This window comes from Microchirus variegatus, assembly GCF_963457635.1.
Source record: "Microchirus variegatus genome assembly, chromosome: 18".
Taxonomy (NCBI): domain Eukaryota; kingdom Metazoa; phylum Chordata; class Actinopteri; order Pleuronectiformes; family Soleidae; genus Microchirus; species Microchirus variegatus.
The window spans coordinates 3,064,311-3,076,594 of NC_139819.1; the positions used below are offsets into that span (position 1 = coordinate 3,064,311).

The following is a 12,284-nucleotide window of genomic DNA, read 5'->3' on the forward strand; positions in this document are numbered from 1 at the left end:
ATCTGCTGCCATCTTACCCGCTGCCTTACTGCTGTTATGAGAACATAAGAAAAAACGACAAAATCTTAATAAACCAAACAAAAAACTAAGTGTGAATTAATTAAAAGTTTAAGAAGATTGAAAGTGTTTAAAGGAAGTTAAAGGCGTGAAACTGCCTCAGTGGCATTGTTTAAAAGCCTTTTTTGGCTGCTATGTTTCTGTGGCCGAATTTTCGGTGCATCTCTCGTAAAGATGTCTGTATTTTGGATTAAAAACTGACCATCACAAGTGTGTTACTGTGTTTCACTGCCTCAGGCAGCACTGATGTGAGTACATCTCATGACTACACACACACACACACACACACACACACACACACACACACACACACACACACACACACACACGTGTTGAGTCCACGACTCATTTTCCCAGAAACCTGTAGGGCTTCCCAGAGGCTGTTTTTCAGCTCCTTATTTATTCAGAGAGAAGTAAAGAGATACTGTCCTTTGACCTGGTTGATTTTATGCATGTTTTTAGTTTTATTTATATTTTAATATATTTTTTTCGTTCTCACCTCACGCTCGTTTCCTTTGCTCTTTTTCAGGACTGGTGAGTTCACCGTACGGGTCGCTGACCCTCAGCTCTTCTCCCAACCAGAAACCGTCCAAGTTCAAGTTGTGTCGATGCAGGTGAGTTTCAAGAAAAACACTCAGCTGTGAGACTGGGATGAATTCAAAACTCATCACCTTGTCGTCTACCTCATATCTCTACGTTAAACTCTGCACCGTGGGTACTTCAAAATTGATCAATAGATAATAGAAGAAACACTGCAAATGATTTTAGAGGGTGGATCTTCTCCCTGAGCTCCTCCCACCAAATCCCACCACCTTTGAAAAGCTCCACCTGCATTAACATGTGTTTTATTATATGTTTGACTTTAGACTGTCTTATGTTCAATGCTACCAAGTCTCTTTCTATGTTGTTATTGGTCAAAGTACGTATTTCCACATGCTTGTAAAGAGTCTATAGGTGGAGCAGAAGTCTAGTTCTCTTTCAGGTCACTTCATTGTCCTGATCATGAAATGTTATTATGGAATTATTGATCAGTAATCCTGGATAAATGTTGCCAAAGGCATTTATTCCCAACTCCAGCAGTAAAAAAAAAACCAAACCAAACCAAAAATAGAGCCAGGAAACTGAACAAAATCGATTTTATATATTTTTTTTGTTAATCTGCTGCTCAGGGGCCCAGGCTGACGACAGCTCTCTTCTTAATCTGAACCTCACCTCTGCCTCACCTGTGATGGTGAGGATAAAAGGTGAAGCCCCCTTACCTGCGTCTGTGTTTGTGTTTGCCTGCCTCGGGGCCAGAAGATTACATTTGGTTCACTTTACCAACGTGCCTCAGCAAGATTTAAGAGCAGAACACACACACACCAGTGCATCCACCGCCTTTTGTTTTCCTCCCACATACTGCAGCAGTGACAGCAGAGGATTTAGGTGAGCGCCCGCGGACACGGTGGCCTGTCTGTGGGAGGTTTTTCCTCTGACGTTCAAATGCACTAAAAACAACACAACAGGGCCAAAGGTCTGGGGCTGACAACCCTTTTAACTGTTGTGTCTCACAGTTTCACCAAGAGGTCACTTTTTTCAAAAACACACAATTTGTGTGTGTGTGTGTGAGAGAGAGAATGAGCTGTCTGGCGCCAGCTTGTTTCGTGATTCTGCTGCTGTAATGGAGAAGAAACCAAGCACAGGCAGCAGCCACAGACCTGGCAGCAGATTAATTTAACTCAGTCTGGGAGGTCCCCCTCTGGAACCTGGTTTGATGTAAAGGGACAGTTTAGGTTGTTTTTGAGAGCCAGCCTGAGACACAGAGGCTCACTCTCAATGGAAACATGTCTGCCAGCAGAGACACAAGGGAAAAACAGATTTTACCCATTAAAACAAAAGCCTCAGTTAATTAATTCTATGTCAGGTTTAAGTCTACGATATCTTAAGAATGTGTTCACGTCTTTATCTCACCCTTTTCTAACAGGAAACGTAAGGTTTTAAAACCACTCACTCGCCCACACCAACGTGGGCACACAGGAGCTGCTGGTCTACTGCTGCCTCGTGTGGTCACTTTGTGTCACTGAGGTCAGTCTCAGTAAGATAAAGACGTGAACATTTACTTCAGATGATGTAGACTTAACCTGATTTCATAAGGCGAGTGGTGACTATCTGGTTGGTTCTCAGCAGCAGGGGGGCGCTCACAGTTCAGTCAGCACTGACCGTCAGTAACTCACATAACCACACTTCAAAAACATGCTCTAATTTTAAAGGTCGTGTAGAAGGGAAGAGTAGCTGTAATGAGCTAAATCCACCTTGTTCACTTCTGTTCCTCAAATCTCTGCTCACCAGTTTCGGAAATGTTCAGAAAAGTTGTGCTTTCGTTCCGTCTCTCCTGACATTTCTTTGTTAGCGCTTGAACCTTCTCCACAGTCGGGGCTTCATGTGTGAAGCAGTGCAGCGTAATGAGTCTCCTGTCCTCACCTCCATCTCCTCAGCAGCACGACTCCACCCTCTCGTGACCCGACTCACTGAGAGGAAATGTATTATCCCACTGTTTGGGCCTAGTTTGTTCTGCACTCAATCCACTTAAAAAAGTTATTTTTTCTTTGTGTGTTGTGCGACGGTATTTTACTTTATTTTGTTATAGATCAAATTCAATTTTCTCATCTTCTTCACCTGCAGCCTCCGGCGGTCTCCACTCTCGCTCCGTTAACTGTGGACGGCCGCGGCGCCTCTGCGACCATCACCAAGTCGGTGCTCCGCGTGGACGACGCCGACAATCCAGCCGACGTTCTGATCATGGTCCTCGAACCTCCGCGCCACGGCCACCTGTCTCGTCTCCACGGCGACCGTGCACTCGGCCGGTTCAAGCTGGAGGAGCTGTCACGGGAGCAGATCCAGTACGTTCACGGCGGCTCGCAGGAGACGCAGGACTGGACCATGCTACAGGTCAACGATGGACACAGCTACAGGAACGTCCTCCTTCAGATCCACATCAGTCAGAAGGTAGGACAGACAGGGGGAGGAGCCTAACTGAGGCATGACGCTGCCATCATGAGCTGCTGCTAATCTGCATATCTGATCAGATATTAAAGATTCAGTCTGTAAGAAGTCGTGTGTCATGGAAGTATGGTGGCCTTTACTGACCAAAAAGGATGTTAACAACTCTCTCTGCCACTTCCTCCTCCTTCTTCTGTGGTTTATGTATTTGCATTATGTAGGCCGAGCCATTATATTTTTTAAATTTGCATTTTTTTTTTTATTTTTTTTTTATTTTATTTAGAGTTTAGTCAACAACAGTGCAGCACATACACGTTCTTCCTGCACAATCCAGCTGTAAGCCACATTTATAAACAACTGAGTTATAAGTTATAAACAGTTAAGACAAACAAAAACAGCGTAATATCCTTTTCGGATTGCCTATAAGAATATGCAAGTTAAGACATGAGTATGAGCATTATGTCAAATATGTATAAAGCAGTAGGTACGAAAGAAGAAAAACACAAAATAAAATAAATTTATAATAAAATAAATTAATAAAAATAAAAGAGCAAGTAGAAGCAAGAGACCTCCATGCCTGTTGAATCTCACTGCATTAACATAGCCATAACAGGGCTCCACCGTTTAGTAAAGGTGGATTTTTGGAGCCTTAGTAAATATGTAATGCGCTCCATCTTAAATTTGCATTTTAAACCACTACAAAACAAAGAATTAATAGTGGCACAAGATGGCTGCCTCCGTAACACAAGAAAAAACCCAACCCAATCATTTTTATTGTAAAGTTAGGAGTTTATTCTTCTTGCTAGTGAAATTTTACACACTAATTATCGCGTTTTCACACCAAAATGCAAAACTGATCTCGTGTTCGACCAGAACAATCAGTGTGATGTTGTTCCGCCCACCAGAATGATTTAAAGTGTGACCATGGTAACGGTGTCGGTGCTCTCTATGATACTTTCATCTGCTGTGTGTTTCACTTCTGCTCAGCGGCTTCAATTGTTTCGGGCAGAGAAAACAACAGAAACCCACATTTTTAGCAGGTTTGCGGGTGTTTTAAGTGTTAGATTTTGGGTTAGATATGTGTCGGACACTTGGGGATAAGAGCCATCAATTATTCAACATATCTTTGGAAATAATTCAGAATTCAGAAAATACAGAAACTTTACTGCCACACATACAATCAGCAACTGCTAAAACTCTCCTTCTCCCAGTCCCTATCTCACACACACACACACACACACACATACACTCTCACACTCATGTGCTGGTCTTTCTGTCACGTAAGCTGTCCTGATGCTGCAGTCTCACCCTCAGTTAGACACAAGACGATGGACAGTGTGATGGAAAGCTCAGAGAAGATCCTTGATTTATTTGAAAAGCTTCTGGACGAGTCCCAGCATCGCTGTTTACAGCCACACAGCTACATCTGCACACAATAGAAAGTGAAGTAAATAAACATATAAATGCAAGGAGAAGGTGACAACAGCTGCAGAGACTTTGTCTTTTACCAACAAAAGAGGAAGGAATAGAAGAGCAGTAATGAGACATAGTTTAAGAAGTGAATTTGCATTTTTTAACAATGGCGTATACGATCTAAGGATGAAATATTCTCACATTAATATGCATACACTTTTGATGTTGACAGTTCTGAATGTAGCTGCACACTCTTTTAAGTTTGGTTCTATGTGGGACTGACTCTCAAAACATGACTGCCAGTAAAGGCACAGGGAAAAACACATTTTAGCCACTTATTTCAGACATACGCTGAATAAAATCTAGGTCAGTTCAAGTCCACGATATCTGGAGAACATGTTCATGTCTTTATTTCACTGTTAAGACAGACTTTTCCAACAGTCAACTGAAGTTTGTAAACCACTCACTATCCCACACCAAAGTCCATAGAGAAAATCAGTGATTTTAGCTCGCACCGACACGGGAGCTGCTGGTCTACTGCTGCCTCGTGTGGTCACTTTGTGTCACTGAGGTCAATATGAACAAAGGATTTCAAACACTTTCTCTATGGACTTTGGTGTGGGAGAGTGAGTGGTTTACAAACTTCAGTTTCCTGTTGGAAAAGTCTGTCTAACAGTGAGATGTACACGTTCTTAAGATATCGTAGACTTAAACTGACATAGATTTTATGAGCTGAGACCTGAGTTAAGTGCCTAAAATGTTTATTTCCTTCAAATATTTGGCCCCTGATGGACACTTCTTCATTGGCTTCACTTTCTGAGTCCGGGGACTATTTGTTTTTATATCCAGTTATGGTTATATATCACCATGGTGACCATGTTTCTGAGACTGAATTTGAATGAGTAGCAGGTTTCAGGCTGTAACTTTCACTCACTGTCCCTCAGCGTGTCTCCACTGGACGTATGGTAATATGTCATTGCCATACAGCGGCGGGAACATCCCCGGTGTCAGCGAGCTGATGTTTTATGGATGACACGGACTCCACCTTGGCCAAATCATTTATCTGTGCGTTTGTGGCCTGCAGCCAGGTTCAGCTCAGTTTACAGTCTGTCTCAGATCTGCTGACTCACAGCCTCTAAACTTCTCTAATGACACAGTGTTTGTTCTCAAACATGCTGCGACTACAGAGAAAAATAATGTTGTTTTATCAGCTTTCACTCATCACAACCATCACATCCTTCCTCTACATTCAACTCCACAATACCGATGAATATTAAAAAGACTAAAGAACACAAATATATTTATTATTTAATCAATCTTTTCCCTTCCAGTTTTCAGAATCTCTAGAAACTGAAGTTTGTAAACCACTCTCTCACAACAAATTCAATAGTGAAAATCAGTGATTTTAACATCACAGTACACAGGAGTTGTTGATCCACTGCTGCCTCCATCACTAACTTCAAATGTCTTACTTTGTCACTTCAGTGTTTGAAATCCTTTGTTCAGATTGACCACAGTGACCACGCGAGGCAGCAGTAGACCAGCAGCTCCTGTGTCCCTGTGAGCTAAAATCACTTTAGCTTTCTCTATGAGGTTTGGTGTGGGAGAGTGAACGGTAAGGATTAAGATATCATAGACTTAAACTGAATTTTATTAGCTGAGTGTTTTGTTAAAGTGGCTAAAATCTATTTTGGCAGCCATGTTTTCACTGAGTGTGTTCCTGCCAGGTTTTTAGGAACTGTCTACTTGTTTAATGCTGACTTTGTGACCATAAAAGTGCACTTTCCTGCTCAGTGTATTCTCATGCTTGACTCTAGATTATGACTTTGTACTTCCTCTCAGATTATTTAATTCTCACATTTCTTTACTCACTGACTATACAAACTAACTGAAGCATTTTAATCTCAAATTACATCAACCCATCTCAGTTTCTTGTTTCTGGGACTCCAAACGCTGCAGTTTTTCTTTACATTTGTACCTTTGTAAAGCAAATTAGCCCGTTATTGTTACGTGGGAGAACATATCTTACCTGGAAACAAAAAAATAATACAAGAGCTGTGTTTTTATCAAGTTAAAAAAAGAGTCAGGTAAAGTTAGATTTCTGAGTGAGATCACAGACACTTTGTCACCTGTGTTTTCTGAAAGGTTTACATTTTGATCCTCTGGATCCAGAAGAACTTTCTGGATCTGTATAGAACTTTTCCTGCTGTCTTATATAAAGATGACAAAATTCCTTCTGATCTGTGAAGATGTCTCTGCGATATACACATGTGAACAGTGTGGAAAAATAGGTGCCGAAACTCAAAAATAGATGCACCTGAGATGCACACGCCAAGCATGCGGTGTGAACCAGGCCTCATCTAATGAATAACAATGATTTTTCTCAGGATAATAATATAATAATAGAAACGGGAAACATTCTGTCGTGCCTTCAGTCTCCTCAGCTCCATGTTTTTCCTGACAGACTGCTGTGTTTGTGTTTCAGGCTGCTGACTCTCCTCTGGTTCTCTCTGTGCCCATGACCTGGGTCAAAGAAGGCGGAATGGTGAGATTGGATAAAAAATACCTGCAGGCCGATTTCAGAGGAGTCGGCACAGATAACATCGTGTACACCATCATGGCGTCAGACGGAGAACCTAAGTTTGGTACGAAGTCTTTACTGCTCACACTCAAAGACTCACATTCAGAGTTTATAAACCAGCATAAAGATCATGTGACAACATGAATCTGTCCAGGTGAGGTGGTTCTGGTGTCCATGCCAGCCGATGGTCCTCCTGAAGAATGGCGTCCCTCGCTCATCGATGACAGAGGCTTCACCAGCACCTCGTCTTTCACTCAGCAGGACGTCAACGACGGCACAGTCTGGTACCGACACTTCGGCCGTGGAACCAACAGTGACTCCTTCCAGTTCCAGGTCAGGAACACGATGAGAACTTAAAGCAATATTATGAATTTTTACATAATTGATCCATCTCTTGATTAGTTCTTTGGTCCAGAAAATATCGGCAATCATCATGTTCTCAAATGTTTTTGTCCACAAAATTATTCAGTTGTAATGATTTCTTTGTTTTGTGGAGCAAAGAAACCAGACAATAATATGTGAAATAGATGGTAAATGGTCTGTATTTATAGAGCACTTTTCTCGTGCTTGATGTCCCATTCCACAGATTTGCCATTTACCCATTTACAGGTCAGAATCATCTCACAGAAACTCATCTTCATTAACTTTAATGACGTCAAATTACTTGAAAATTGGCTTCAAATCCAAGAAGATCCGGCTGAAATCGATGCCATGTTCGTAACACAGCAGTGAGAATATATCTTTATTGTCATTCCAAAGAGATGAGCTTTTTCAGCCCTTTGTCAGGTGCTTGGAACAATGTGACAAGAAATCTAAATAAATAAAATAGGAGAGAATAAATAAAAACAATATCAAAGAAAAGAAGTAATTAATTATGCAGTGGCATCACAGATTCACTTTCTGTACAAATATAGCCGAGCAAATGCAGTAGTTTGAGTATACATTTGTGGTAAAATGACCTAAAACAAATACTAAACACAATCAGTGTTCAGTGATGAGGCTGGGTATTTATTTTGTCCAGCCTCCTTCACTCTGACTCCATCCTTTCAGACAAACTCGTCTCAGATTCAAATTAAATTCTCGAGTGTCTCGTTATGCAGAGACGGAGTAATGTTTCTGATCGGAAGTGATTAAAAATGGGGCTTCAATTTGGGTCAAGTGAAATAAATCCGTCCAGTTGACTTAGTGCTGCTTGTCATGGTAACGAGGTGCCAGGTTTCATTCGGGTGTCACATGATCTCTGACTGCAGGTTCCTGAGTCTGAGAAGCAACAAAAACTGTAATAATGGAGTTTGCAAAATTCAAGTGTGTTCTCATTTTCCACAAGAAGGCAAAGGTGCAATTTACTTCACTTCAGTTTAAATTCTAAATTAATTGAATCAAACTCTTTGTAAGCAAGTGAAAAGTGCAGTCGTCATAGTTTCTGTCATATTTAATCAGACTTTGTTCTTTCTAACTGCTGCAAATGTTCCAAAGTTTACACTCAGTCTTATTTAAAATGTTTGTGTGAAGCAGATTATTCAGCTTCTTAGAAAGAAGGCGATGTAGATATCGTAGACTTAAACTGACGTAGATTTTTTTAATCTTCATCTGCAAAATAAAAGATTCAAAGTGGACAAAAAAAAAACAGTTTGTGCTGCATTTAGATGCAAACACGGCTAGAAAATGAGTCACTTTACAACAGATCTGCATCACAGCAGCGTCCTTCTTTGTATTTATTTGTGTCTGACACACAGCTCCATTTAAAATGTGCAGAAGATGCTTCCTGTGGATGGCATCTCAAGCCGGAGGCCAAATGTAGACACGTGAAACTCAGCAGTATATTGTTAGTAAAGTAGTAAAAAGTGGCGAGGTTGCCTAGCAACAGCCTTTGTAAGCAGAAGAGGAAACTCTCCAGAGACCGTTTTAAAACTAAAAAGTAACCGACGTGTGAATGTGGGATAAAAAAGTTATGATCGTTTTCATTTTTTTCATGAAAAGGTGTGTGTGTGTGTGTGTGTGTGTGCGTGTGATGAGCTGCTTCTCACTCACTTCTGTCTCCACTCATGCTATTCATATTATTATTGGACACGGAGCTTAGAAAGTCATTCACAAGTGATCAATACTGCATCAGTAGCAGTTGTGAAGCTGCTCAGCTGAGCAGTGGGTGACTGTGACTGGATGTGACGTCTCATTGGTTATTATTCTTCAGGCCTGGACAGTGATTTATGAGCTGCAGAGCTGACGTCAGCTTCACTGTCTTCTACAGCTGCAGCAGCTTCTGTCCTGTCATCAGCTCTGTCACTCTCACTCTGCCGCCCAAAAAACACACACCTTTATTCAGATAATTGGAGTTTTCTCAAAGTGGACAAAGGATCTGCCAGAAACGGCTGAGTTTCAAGGTCATTATGTCCTCAAACCCCGCCCACTTCAGTATTGTGCCATTTTGAATATGTAGTGAAAATCCTTCTTCGGATGATTTTGGTACCATTTTAAGATTAAATCCAATATAAGAGTTAAAATATGCTTTATTATTGGCCTGGATAAACAGCCCCAAAATTTAATTGTGCTTGTGCCTCAATCAGCGCTGGAACTGTGTTTGTGTGGCAGTGTGTTTTCTGTAAATGTGAATTTGATTCTGCAGGTTTCCACCGATGCAGCTCCAGTCGTACGAGGAGATGTCCAGACCTTCACCGTCGGAGTCCTGCCTCAGATCCCAGGGTTCCCTCAGCTGGACCCAGACTCTGACCTCCAGATCACAGTGAGCTCTTTTTCTGCACCAAAAATACAACACTCCCACAAAGTCTCTTCACAAGCCCCTGGTTTTGTGCTTTGTGGTTTGTTTAAGGATGTTGTAACTCCTGTTTTACCGGTGTGTGTGTGTGTGTGTGTGTGTGTGTGTGTGCAGGCTCTGGAGGATCGTGTGACAGAAATAACACCGTCAGCTCTGTCCTTCATCGACTCTGACACTCCCAGCGAGAAGCTCGTCTACAACATCACCAAACCACTGCCACCGGGACAAGGTCACAAACACACCCACACACATATAGAGTTTTATAATTGGCTACAGTGAATCAGTCTCTGTGCTTTACATCGATTCCTGACTCTAAACATAAGCACATAAGTCAACACATTGAAGTTAAAATGTTTTCCATTAACTTTGACTTCAAAGGATCACTGATTTTCTCTGGTGGTTTACAAACTTCAGTTTCCTGTTGGAAAAGTCTGTCTAACAGTGAGATAAAGACGTGAACATGTGACGTAGATATTGTGGACTTAAACTGACGTAGATTTTATTAGATTATTATCCCTATTCCTTATTTGATGATATTGGAGCGGATTCTGGTGAATATTTAGGTCTGGTTTAGTGAGATTGTCTGTTCTGCTGAGGGTAAAATATGGCATCACTTTTTAATGACTTTCTCTCTGTGCTCCGGTGAAAACACCTCCATCTTCTGAGTGTCATGAGCTGCTGAGATTTACCTCGTCCTCCAGATGAGCTCTACCGCAGAGAGATTTGTCTAAATCTTGTTTTCCAGCAGCCGATTGAAACACAGACAGACAGACAGATGGACAGAGGATGAAAATGAATCTCTGTCTGTGTTGTTTGTTTTCAGGGGCGATTGAACACCGTGACAGACCGTACACTCCGGCCATCCACTTTACTCAGGATGACGTCGACAACGCAAAGATCATTTACCGGCCACCGGCGGCGCCGTCACACCTGCAGGAACTCTACCAGTACTCCTTCATCGGTGAGAGAGGTTGTTCTCCTAAAGCTGTGAGAGTGAAATGTTAGATTTGGAAGTCGATGTGATTGTGTTGTTGTATTAAACGCTCTTTAGTTTCCTGTCGCGTGAAAATCAAACATGATTCGTGTCAAACAGCAGCAGCCGAAGTCATCTTATAACTTGTTCCACTACATTAGTTTCCTGGTTTCAGCACATGAAGCTGGAAAAACACGCTCTGGTTTAAATCAAATCAAATAGACAAACACGCATGATCTCAAGGCGCTTGACATCGTCAGGCAGAAACCGAGAACTCACTAATCAAAATATTATTCTCTACGTCTTGAAAGTTAATTCCAGAATCAAAAAACCCTCATTAGCAAGTTCTGAGCTGTAAACGTTCATCATGATGACTCTTTGAATAGAAAAGTGGAGCAGTAGTGTTTGGAAACAGTCGCATGGTTCAAAGATAATCTTTAATCCCAGATTAATTAAAGCGTAGTTAAGTTGTCACCTTTTTTAAGCGTCTTCTTCTTTTCTGTTCCTCACAGGTTTGCCTGAGTCGCTCAGCGTTTACTTCACAGGTAAAATCATCTCAGCTCTTCTCTTTCTTCCCTTCTTTCATCCTCCGTCTCATCTTTAACTCCCTCGCCTTTGTCTCTGCTCCTCTGTCACCCTCTCATCTTTGTCCTTCACCTCTTCTTCTTCACTCTTAACATCCTCTTTTCCCCTTCATCTCTTTTGTTTTTACCCCTCTTCTCTGTCCTCGATACTTCTGTTTTTTCTTTTTTTCTCTACACCCTCCATCTTTCTTTCATCCCCCTCCTTCTCTTTTTGATCATTTCTGCATTGTAACACTTTCCCCTGTTGTGTGTGTGCCTGTGTGCCTGTGTGTCTCAGTGTCAGACGGTGAACACACCACTCCAGAGCTGGACTTTGCCGTCCTGTTGCTGTCAAACCACCAGCAGCCACCGGTGTTTCAGGTCCTGGACCCGCTGCTGGAGGTCAGCCTGGGAGGACAGGCCGCCATCGGTAACACACACACACAAATGCTAACAAACACACATAAGCAAAATGCAAAGTATTAATATTCATTTTAAAGACGGGACAGATGGCTAATTCTCTTCTCCTACTTTATCTTTCTAAACACTCTTTGTGTGTGTGTGTGTGTGTGTGTGTGTGTGTGTGTGTGTGTGTGTGTGTGTGTGTGTGTGTAGGCGGTCAGCAGCTGGCGGTAAGTGATGCTGACACGGCTCCAGATGAGCTGGAGTTTGAGCTGGTGGAAGCTCCTGTCCACGGAGAATTGATAAAGACTGATGGCAGCACACACACCAGCATGAACAATGGTAAGTCTCTCTCTCACACACACACACACACACACACACACACACACACACACACACACACACACACACACACGTACACACACTAAAGGGGTTTAAGCCCTAAGACTAACCTTGTAAAATAAGATAAGATAGTCCTGTTAATCTACGTCAAAATCTACAGCTTAAGATGTAAACCGCTCATATAAACTGTTTGATTAAATG

At 41.9% G+C, this 12,284-nt stretch overlaps 1 protein-coding gene across 1 annotated transcript in view; it reads left to right on the forward strand.

Annotated features, from left to right (window-relative positions):
• fras1 (Fraser extracellular matrix complex subunit 1) overlaps positions 1–12,284 on the forward strand; it is a 147,706-nt gene that overhangs the window by 109,009 nt on the left and 26,413 nt on the right. Inside the window, exons 27-36 of the mRNA XM_083905303.1 lie at positions 587–671; positions 2,719–3,042; positions 6,935–7,094; positions 7,185–7,363; positions 9,654–9,770; positions 9,918–10,032; positions 10,627–10,764; positions 11,289–11,321; positions 11,638–11,769; positions 11,955–12,083. Coding sequence (XP_083761429.1) covers positions 587–671; positions 2,719–3,042; positions 6,935–7,094; positions 7,185–7,363; positions 9,654–9,770; positions 9,918–10,032; positions 10,627–10,764; positions 11,289–11,321; positions 11,638–11,769; positions 11,955–12,083 — 1,412 coding nt within the window. The remainder of the gene's footprint in view (positions 1–586; positions 672–2,718; positions 3,043–6,934; positions 7,095–7,184; positions 7,364–9,653; positions 9,771–9,917; positions 10,033–10,626; positions 10,765–11,288; positions 11,322–11,637; positions 11,770–11,954; positions 12,084–12,284) is intronic.